This window comes from Trematomus bernacchii, unplaced genomic scaffold (assembly GCF_902827165.1).
Source record: "Trematomus bernacchii unplaced genomic scaffold, fTreBer1.1, whole genome shotgun sequence".
NCBI classification, from domain to species: Eukaryota; Metazoa; Chordata; class Actinopteri; order Perciformes; family Nototheniidae; genus Trematomus; species Trematomus bernacchii.
In genome coordinates this window covers 1,457,242-1,468,363 of record NW_022987469.1, presented here as the reverse complement: position 1 = coordinate 1,468,363, position 11,122 = coordinate 1,457,242, and the positions used below count along the sequence as shown (strand labels likewise).

Here is an 11,122-nt window from a genome sequence, read left to right as displayed (position 1 = left end):
GTCTGTGTGTATATGAGTGGATGTTAGCATGAAGGTAGCATTTTGTTCGTTTATTCTTGATTGAAATATGGGATGTGGATTTTTTTTTTAAACGTCAGTGTATTGTTCTGTAACAGTTGAATAAATTCTTCTTTGCACTGGATTAGCTTTGTTATATCTGAACAAATATCCCTCTTTTAGAAAGCCAATATATTACACAAAGTGGAGAGTTTTTAAGACGTATGTATTTAACTGGTATGGAGTGTACTGTAGTGTTTTGTATTAGGACTGTAGGACCTTGTGTCCCAATATGAAACACAAGTCAGGAAATCTTCCAGGAAGAATGATATCAGCAACCCAAAACTCTTTCCACACTCATATGGACACCCAACTATTGTTTTAAGATTGACTCAAACAAAAAGTGTACTGAAATGTTTCCCTTGAGAATAACGACACAACACGTGCAAAAGTAATAACGTTTAATTCAAATAAAACCATGCAACAGGTCACCATTACCCTGATTAGATTCAACCTGTTATAAAATAAAACATCCAAAGCCGTACATTGCGTTCAGTGGAGTATACACAGGAAGGTCAGCCTGGAAATTGAAGAAACCAAAAACACAACAAATCGCAGCCCCTCCTCCTGCTCGGCTCAGGCCACAGTACAGTGGTGATCCTGAGCACAAGAAACTGTAGCCCCCCCCACACCCCACTGGCTGCTAATAATCAATCACAAAGCACTATGAACCATATGGCACACAGAGGACAAGTCTGAGAACATGAGTGATGAGCCAGCAGTGCTGTTGATACATACGTTGCTAAAGGTCTAGTAGCAGTTTACTCCCATGTACCGGACATGCACTGTTAAGGAAGGCCTGTGAAATTCACATCGTCGGGATTGCGGAAGCTGGGGAGTTACATACTAATGCAGCCTGGGAGGCCAAGCAAAGCATCGTGGTGGGTGCAGGATTTCGTCTCTAGGGAATCTGTTTCAGCATTCTGCAAGATGCTGAGGTACGCTGCAGAATGACCCCACATTCAACATTTTGCTGGGAGTGACATTAGTACATTTGTTTTGCTGATTCAAACCCATCACCACAACACCCATATAAGAGGGACTAACTGACACCACTTGTGAAGAGTCCAGCACACACACATTACTGGTGGACTCAATCAGGATCTGTGATATGTCATCATCTGGATGTAGAACACGCATGAAGATAAGAAAAAGAACATTAGTAAGATGTACGGTATTTTTGTTTTGTAATGTCTGCTCTGGTTTTATTTATTTTTTATTTTAATGGGCACTGGGTGCACATCCCTCTATGTCCAATGGGAGGATTCTGAGGGAGGAAGTGGGAGAGGAGTCTTGGAAACATGATGGTGGTATATTTTGAAAGTAGCACAGTATTATGCTGTGTGTTGCTGTGTGTGTCGCTGTGTGTGTGTGTCACTGTGTGTGTGTGTGTGTGTGTGTGTGTGTGTGTGTGTGTGTGTGTGTGTGTGTGTGTGTCAGTGTGTGTGTGTGTCAGTGTGTGTGTGTCAGTGTGTGTCAGTGTGTGCGCGCACGCCTCAGTTGCTAAACACCTGGCCTTCGGGCGGCTGGGAGAGCCTGTTGTTCTCTTTCATCATCATGTGCTGTCTGAGCTCCTGCAGCACTATCCGGATGTTGTGGGAGTTTTTCCATCTGCACAGTGCTGACAGCGACTTTAAGTCCACCTGAAAGAGGAGGAGGAGGAGGATAGGGTATTTTTATTATGGCCTCATTAAGGAAGCTATGGTGCCGCTAAGGTATATATTATCCAATGATCATGTTGGGAGTGAGTTTAAACTAAAACAAAATAGATTTAGAACAATTTCAGAAGCTAAAGCTCGCTCTAAACAGCCAAATTAGAAACAAAGCCAAAAAACAGGTCATATCAAAGTCCTAACTTGATGACTCCTACCCTTTTGGTCTAAAAGTAGTTTCCAAAAAACATTTTTAGAACATTTGAAACAGGCTCTAGAACCTGAGAGTAGTTTGAGACAGAGCACTCCTCTATCTGGGTAATAGGTTTCTCAGCTAGAACATGGTGATACCATTTACTTTACCCACTTGATCAGGCTGCATTGGGATGTAATGTTTGTGCGTGTTTGTGCGTGTATAGGTTGGGATAGTGAATTTAATTAGTCAATCTTTTATTTTTACCAATGTGTTTATGATGTAATAGTTTGGAGAGCACATCATTACAAACCACAATTCTTTCTAATAAATAACCTCCTTATGTTGCCCTCAAACTGCACCAGATTATTGTTTTAAAATGTATGACATTTTCAATGCCTAGGTCCTAGGGTCCAGCCAGCATAATCTCTCAAAATTCAGTATGAACACCGAGTATATTGCACGGTTCTAATTCAGTCCACAAAACACAAATAAACACTTGAAATGAATGATCACATTTGAAATGTTGACTTAATAGGTGAGAGTGTATCTATAGGGAAATGTGGATACTTACCAAACCATTTGAACTGTGTACGCAGTTCAAGTTAATCTTGTTCACAAAGCGGACATGGGGGGGGCATTCTGGGTATCTGTTTCCACATTCTATTTTCAGACTGTATATCCTGCCTTCATAGACGGTCTGCAATCAAAGAGAGACTACAGGTTAGCTCTGGGAGAGAGGTCATGGAAATGTCCACTCATCTGAGCTCCTCTGGTTTACTGTTAAACAGTGGTTAATATAACAATGACAGTGTATTACAGTTCATATAACAGTATAGTACATATCAGTAAATACAACAGTGAAAATAACAATGTCCACTCATATGTCCTTACATGCTTGTTCTAAAGCTTAACCTAATCACATCTGAATATTTACAGAATGTATTCAGATCCTTGACAGCAGTATTAGTACCGCATTGTGAAAACAGTACAATTTAGGTCCTACACTCAAAACTTGAATGCGCTAAAGGCATGCAAGTATTATCAGCAAAAGGTAAAGCTATTCATTCTGCAGTAAAATGTTCATTGTCATTGTTTTACTTTCATACATGATGTTTTTTTATATCAATATTGCTGCTGCATTAATATGTTTTTGCATTTTACTGCCGTTAAGAGTTGAACTCATTGGATATTCCTTAATACTCTTAATATATTGTTTGGTAGTTTTATCTACAGTGCAGTATGTCCTCAGGTCATGATGTGTGTAGCTGTGCTATCCTTTGAGAACCACGTATCTCTAAAGAAGTCAGTTCATGACATTTGATTTAGCCTGAGAAGTCAGCTGTGTGAACAGTAACGGCCCGTCCACACAGCGGCGTGCGTTGAAGCTTGCTCCATTCTTTGGAATATGAGGAAATGACCTGCGGTGTGTCTCTCCCAGCATACACACGATTTGATTGGCTGCATAAACGGGATTTGATTGGCTGACGCTTCCACCGAAGCTTCAAAAGTTGAACATTGCTCAACTTTTGCAGCCTGAAACGCCAGCAAAGCTCCGCTCTGCTTCCCACAATGCAGTTCAGAGAAAAGTGACGTCACCCCATTCAAAGTGAATGGGCAGAAGCTTCCAACGCCGCTGTGTGGACGGGCCGTAAGGCAGATGTTATCTATGAGTGTGTGAAGGCGGCTGCAAAGACAAAGCTGAGTGTATTGGAAATTAGACAGAGACACAGCTACAAATGCTAAAGTCACCTTAGAGACAATATTACTGCCATCAGAAGGTTGCTTGGCTCAATACTGCAAAAAGTACTACATTCTCTTAACCCTCCAGAAAGTAGGCTAAATCATGGAAGTCCCACCAAAAAAAACACAAATGTAGCTCTTAGAACATCACACATCTTCCATCACAGAGCTTCTAGTCACAAAAAGAAAGCTCCTGCTACAAATGGTGGGGTCTGTAACCACTGCCAGTCTGAATGGTGGGGTCTGTAACCACTGCCAGTCTGAATGGTGGGGTCTGTAACCACTGCCAGTCTGAATGGTGGGGTCTGTAACCACTGCCAGTCTGAATGGTGGGGTCTGTAACCACTGCCAGTCTAAAATGGTGGGGTCTGTAACCACTGCCAGTCTGAATGGTGGGGTCTGTAACCACTGCCAGTCTGAATGGTGGGGTCTGTAACCACTGCCAGTCTGAATGGTGGGGTCTGTAACCACTGCCAGTCTGAATGGTGGGGTCTGTAACCACTGCCAGTCTGAATGGTGGGGTCTGTAACCACTGCCAGTCTGAATGGTGGGGTCTGTAACCACTGCCAGTCTGAATGGTGGGGTCTGTAACCACTGCCAGTCTGAATGGTGGGGTCTGTAACCACTGCCAGTCTGAATGGTGGGGTCTGTAACCACTGCAAGACGTTTATTTCTGGGAAAGGTGGCAACCCATCCAATCTCCAACCAATGCCGTCTCATATGGCAACCAAGTACCTTTGTGTTCAGGGAAGCAGCAAGCGAGAGAGTGTTCAGTTCAGCAGGTGATATGCTACGCTGTGAAAGGGCCCGTTTGGATCCAGAGAGCAGATATGCTCATCTTCTTGAAGATGAATGCACAAAACTGAACTGTGATGGGATTTGTTTTCTTTCATCAGGCAAATGTTGATTTTAATGATGCTATTTGTTTTATGTGCAATGCCGAGATCTCATGATCCTTTATGTGTTCTCTGGTCAGTCGAATCTCAGGTTAAAAATGTATTATACTGGTGCCGTTTTCTTTTTCCATTGACAAGATGTGCTATTCACACCTGATGGTTGTTATAAATGATATTATATGTTTCTTAACAATAAACTTCAGTCATTTTCACTTCTTGTGGTTGTTGATTCATTTTGTGTTGTTTATCTGTTTAGGTCTTAAAATTGGGATGTGGGACATGATGATCATAAAAGCACAAGAAAAATATTAATAGAAACAATAGCTACTGTAAATGTAATAGACCACTTTGTCTAAAATGATATATTATATTGAGAAAATAAGTGAAGTCTGCATGGTAATCAATGCACAATTTGATAATAGTTGGAACTATAGAGCGGACATGAATCACATGACTGTGTCATAACTCTCCCTTTCAATGACACTGGTTTACTCTTGTTGAAAACTACCACTTCACTGTAGTTTAAAAAAATATAATAAACCAATGTGTTAGAGCAGCTGCTAATGTTAGGTATTCCTGATAATGATTGCATATTTTGCATACGCAGAAAAATACCTTAAAAAGGTCAAGTAAAGCTCGTCCTCAAATCCTCAGATGTTTGATCGTTAGCTGTTAGATGGTGAATTTCTTTCCGACAATGACATTTCTTTAACACTGTTTTATACGAATGCAATGCTTAAAGTCCATTGGCCATTGAATAGAAGAGCAGAGTAATGTATTGGTGCTGTAAACTCGGGGGGGGGGGGGGGGGGGTCACCTTGGCTGGGCCGATGATCATGCCGTTCCAGTGAGTTAGCGTCATGTCGTCATCATCTGCGAGGCCCCAGCTCACCGTACCGTCTCCACCTCCCTTCTGACCTTCCTCCAGTTCCTCCAGCAGACGAAAGCTGCGGGGAACTACGATGCCTTCCAAAACACAAGCATGCACACACACAAGGGCACAAAAAAGGAACATTTAATGACTTCTCTCTATTAATACAATGGGAGAAAGATTCACGCAGAAACATCATACCCTACTCGATAATTTAGCCTAACAGACGGTCCTGATTTAAAGCTAAACTATCAGAGAGAGAGTCTTAATATGTTTCACTCTCAAACAGACCAAATCTTTGAGTTTTCTGCTAAATTGCAAGAGCCGGGAAGTTGAAAGTAGTGTGTGATCTATGTTGGCACATCTGAACAGGTAGAACTTTTTTTTAACAGCTGAAAAAAGAGGTAGTAAACGATTGAAAAATCCTATTCCAAAAGTTGACTTGGGGGAGGCATCCACTAAAAGGAAGTCTGAATTGACAGTATCTATTCTGATCTAGGTCTCCCAGGGTGCGTTTCACTTCGGTTAAATGGATTCCTTGCGTCCCTCACTTGCGTCGTTTCCCTGAGACTAGTCCCTCCCACCAGGGAAGCATGGAGAGACGCAAGGAAACCACGAGAAGCAGGGAAATGAGTTTTAAGAGCAATGGGACGTCGTTTCCTCCGGAGCGTCACGTGAAGCGACGTCCGTTTGTGTTGACGCCGCACAGCTGATCGTCTGACAGCAGCCAGATCAGTGCATGCGCTGCATCGTCCAATCAGTGAGCGATACACAGTAAGGGGGCGGGGCGAGTGTCTGAGGATTTCACCGGAGGATGGTCTGGTAGTTCCTCGATTATCTCTCCTCCGTTATCGCTCCTCGATCCTCCGGCACAAATAAGGCCACTGGGACGGTACTCAAGATGGCGCAGACAAATCAACTTCCGGTGATACCGAGACAGAGGAGCGAGGAAATGAAAAATAAGAGAAGTGAAACGCACCCCCAGAGTCTATAATAATGAATACTACTAGGTTATATTTCTTAGATTGTGTGTTTTAGTGTTTCAAATGGCTGTATAATGAGCCTTATTTTTATGCAGCAGGGTTATCCTCAGACTGACAATTTGTTATAGTTTGTCAAACTTACCATTAGGCAGTGTTGGAAGAAGTACTTAGATCCTTTTCTGAACTAAAAGCACAAATACTATGGTCTTTAAGTACTCTACAAGTAAATATTTGATTTCATAATTACTCTGAAGTAAAAGTACTCATTCTGCACAATGACCCATTTCAGAATAATAGTAAGTACAGAAGTATTACCTGCTAAATGTACTTCAAGTATCAAAAGTAAAAGTAGTCATTATGCAGAATGGCTCTTTTCACAATATTTTATTATTATGGTTATTATATTATCCTGTCCTTATAAATATCAAATAATTTTAGAGTAGTGGTTGGTCAATGTGGACCGAATGAAGATACTTGAAATACTGTGTAGATTAGTAGTACATTACTGCATTGTACCATATGAGGTGGTGCAGCTAGTTTGAATGACTTTGTATACTGCAGGGTAGCTTGTGAATTTACTCCAGGTGGAACTCAAGTCTGATTTAAGACCTGATTATATTTCACTTCATTCATCAAGATCTGTAAAGTAACTAAAGGTATTAAATACATGTAGTGGACCATTAACCTCTGAATTGTATTGGAGTGAAAGAACAAAGTAACATAAAATGGAAATACTTAAGTAAAGCACAAGAACCTCAAAATTGTACTCAAATACAGAACCTGCGTAGATCCTTAACACTCTGCTTGTGGGTCAGTTTTAGTGACGAACTATTTATTCTGAACACTTCTTCCGGAAAGCTAAGTTATTTACCCATCAAGCTAGTCCCGGGCACCGCCCAGCGAACAGAGTGACGTTAACACACTGCAGCCCAGTCTAATGTGATCTGTGGAGTGCACTGAACCGACATGTAGCCTTTTCTCTGCCTGCTAGTCTCATAATTGTAAATGTAGGTGGTTGCAGAAGCCGTGTGGATCATGGACTGTTGGACAGCGCAGCTAGCTAATAAGCTAGCTAGCATCGTCAGAGACAGCGTTTTATCTCAGACAGAGTCCTGTCGCAGTAAACCTGCACTGCAGCTGGACTCTTTTTTGGAAAATCGAAACTATTAACTTATATATTATGCTGCGGGTTGTACCTCATAAGCAAAATAGATGAAAAATAGTAACTGAACTGTCGGAGAAGTCGGCTTACCTGATAAGGCGGCCGCCATCTTTGTTATAGATTCACGGAAGCGCGCACGTACGGTGGAGCGTGTCCGTCGTAGAAGTGATTCTTCTTCTTCTCTCAGCTATTGGTGGATTGCAAACAACTTTAAGGTGCATACCGCCACCTACTGTGTGTATCGTCATGTTCTCCTATCGCAACTCGTACAAGTTGTGTTTAAGTTATTTTAAATTCTTCCAATCAGCCCTTTTTCATCCAACTATTATTGAATACAACAATGAAACGCCAATGTAATGTTTCATTAAACCAAAACATGTCTGTAAAACAACATGCTGTATATGAAAAAAACATAGAAATGCACAACAAATGTAAAAGCTCTATTTGGTGGATTTGATCATTGCTGACTCTTAGTGGTAGTATCGAATAAATACACGGGCAAGCTTCACAGCACACAATAAAAGCTTCTAGTAAATGTATGTGTATAAGTATACAAATATTTTGTACTTGACCGTACCTACAGCCACATTTGAGTAAAGGCTCTCTTCTGGTTCATTGCACCTGTTAGAAGGATTAAAGCATCAAAGGATAATTCCTGTACTTTATTTAAACACTGCTGGCCTACCAAAGCTCAAAGCTCTCAACCATTGCATGTAGTATTTGTAACTGCTCCATGTTAAACACAAAATAAATACTGTACCATTTCCAGCTTTTCCAGGCCCTCTTATTGATTCATAGAGACACAACGATCACCTACAGATAAGTGAAAATCGAGACAAGGTCAAACCGATCATTTTAATCACATTATATGATTTTCATAATCCTCTAAAACGAGGTGGGAAAATACTGAATGTTCCTTCTATATCAGAGTAGCACATGATAACAGAGGCCCTACATAGCTGTGTACGTAGCCGGATGTATGACTACATGGATGACGCTCATGAGACACTGTGTTGAAGTTATGATAGCTATGTTCCTAAAATTGGCATGATGACACAGCTCCTAGAGAGATAGGCATATGATATGACTGTCATGTTTATTGCTTACGCAGGCCTTAGCTAATCTTAACTAATGTCAGAATACTGCTTTGAACCAGTATTCTTCCATCTTGTTGACTGTAACACCCTCTTATAAGCATGTCAAGGACACTACTCTGGGAACTATTTGTCCCCCGCAGCCCTGTGTGTGATGACTACTTCCATTCTTGCAAGGATAATAAATACATGTATCCTGATATTGAAGACCAAGCCGGTGACGAGTGATATTTTTTCTAACAAATAACAATAAAGGAAAATGAAGGTTAGAAATAGCCTAATAAGTGGTGTAAAATGACTAAGTACATTTACTCAAGTACTTTACTTAAGTACAAGAGTAAGAGTATTCCTTCACTCTGGTAGCCTACTTCTACTTTTACTTAAGTACAACTTCTGAGTACTTCTCCAACCTCTGAAAATGAATAAGGCTGGCCATGAAGAAGGCCCAATCCCAAACCACGCCCTACACTCTACCCCTACACACTACCCCTCCGTGACGGAGTGAACTCCGTGGAGTGACACTCACAGCTCAACGAGGCTCCCTCCTGTCTGATGGAGGGAGTAAATACAGCAGCAAGCTTTGGGACAAACTCCCCTCTCTCCGCCAGAAACAGGAAATGCCGTAACTGTATGTAACAACGGTTTCAAATCAGCATCTCTTGATTTAGACAAAAAATAAAAATGAATAACTAAAATAAAACTCCAAACATCTTTAATTGTGTTACTTTTTTGTAGAGCTCTTTTAGTTTTAAACCTGATGTTTATAAGCTTCTTAGTTTTAGCAACAGTCTGTAAATATACACAACTTTATAATAAAATGCACACATTTACCTTTTTCTAGACTAAACACAGGTATACGATTCCAAGTAAAAAAATATATGAGGTTATCATGAGGTTGTTAACATCGCAATTTATCAGTGGATGTTTGCTGGAACTACTTGTAAACAGCGTGTTTCCTGATGGACACACACAGCGTTGAGTCCGGTCAGGTAGTGATCGGGCCGTTTCTCAATGGGTGCGTCTCACTTCCGTTATTTTTATTTTCCTCGCTCCTCGGGCTCGGTATCACCGGAAGTTGATTTGTCTGCGCCATCTTGAGTAGCGTCCCAGTGGCTTTATTTATGTAACAAAATTGTTCCTCTGCATTTGACCCATCCTAGTGTTAGGAGCAGTGTGCTGCCGTGTCCGGCGCCCGGGGAGCAGTGTAGGGAACGGTGCCTTGCTCAGGGACACCTCGGTAGCACTTGGTCTTGCCGGGACTCGAACTGGTGACCTTCCAGTTGCCAAGCCAAGCCAAGTCCCTATCGACTTCGCCACCAACCCCATCAACCTGATGACAACTCTACAGTGTCTCCAACACTTTTATGGGTGAAATAGTTAAGGGTGGCCTCCAAATCTGAAACACAAAAGTAAACAGACCGTAACTGTCGACTGAGTTTCAAATGGTAATGTTCTTAAAACAATGTAGCATGAAGAATGCATGTAATTGCTTATACATATAGAAACATTCACATTGCATGGCAGCATTATTACCAAGAGCTTTGTCTTGTTTCACTTCAGAATGAACTGTTTCTCCTGTCCTGCAGGAGAGAGTTACCTGAATGGAGAAAAAATGTATATAGTTAGTGAGTTGAATCTAATCAACCTTTGTTTCATTTACATTGAAGAGGTTTACTTGGTCAAAATGCGTGCTCAAATGAACCAAACAGAGGAGTAAAATATGATGGCATTTATAAAATGTGATGATATTCATGCTGTTGTCTTCAATAATGCATACATACAATAATACAAAAAGGAAACAAGTCACCATTATTTAAACACAAAAACCATTACACAAAGAAAAACATGTCTTTATGTTTAGAGACTGAGAAAAAGAGCCCAGGTCACCCACGTCATGGGTTCATTTCAAGCATTCATCTCATAAATTCTTTCATAATTACGGATATATTTTTATTGTATTTTAAATTTAATTTAATTTGCAAATATGGATAAAAGCCAGTCTTACAATGAATAAACAAATGCCTGTTGGTCCTGAGTGCACAAAAAAACATAATTTGGAGGAATAAATAAATACGGATATGTTATCGCAAATAACCTTCGTATGAGTTCTCTTGTTATTACAGGCTACAATGCTTTCAAGTGATATAATGTATTCTCATAAATGATGTGGTAAACAGAAGGACAGAGTTAATTTAAACTTACTATTAAAGCTTATAGGACTAATGTTGTATGGAATGTGCTCTCATTTTCTGCAGAGCCTGAACTATGAAGCTTTTCTCACACACTGGGAGAGGACATGATTGAAATGATTGAAAGAACGGGTACGCCATCTGTTGGTAAAGGGGGAAAGTGTTGCATTTTAATTAAAACGTTTCCATCCCTGTCTTAACCATGGTTAACCCTTTAAAGTCTGCACCAAGAAAAAATCTATGTTTATTTTTGACAAAGGACCCCACCATCTTTTAAATATA

General features: G+C 40.7%; 1 protein-coding gene across 1 annotated transcript; it reads right to left on the bottom strand.

Moving 5' to 3' along the window:
* Nucleotides 1–443: 443 nt before the first annotated feature.
* Nucleotides 444–7,731, bottom strand: ube2v1 (ubiquitin-conjugating enzyme E2 variant 1). The gene is made up of 4 exons (XM_034144220.1): nt 7,648–7,731; nt 5,359–5,507; nt 2,477–2,602; nt 444–1,700 (listed from the first exon to the last, which is right to left on the bottom strand). The coding sequence occupies exons 1-4, from the start codon at nt 7,664–7,666 to the stop codon at nt 1,554–1,556; spliced, it is 441 nt and encodes a 146-aa protein (XP_034000111.1). The 5' UTR covers nt 7,667–7,731; the 3' UTR covers nt 444–1,553.
* Between the last annotated feature and the right edge of the window lie 3,391 nt (nt 7,732–11,122).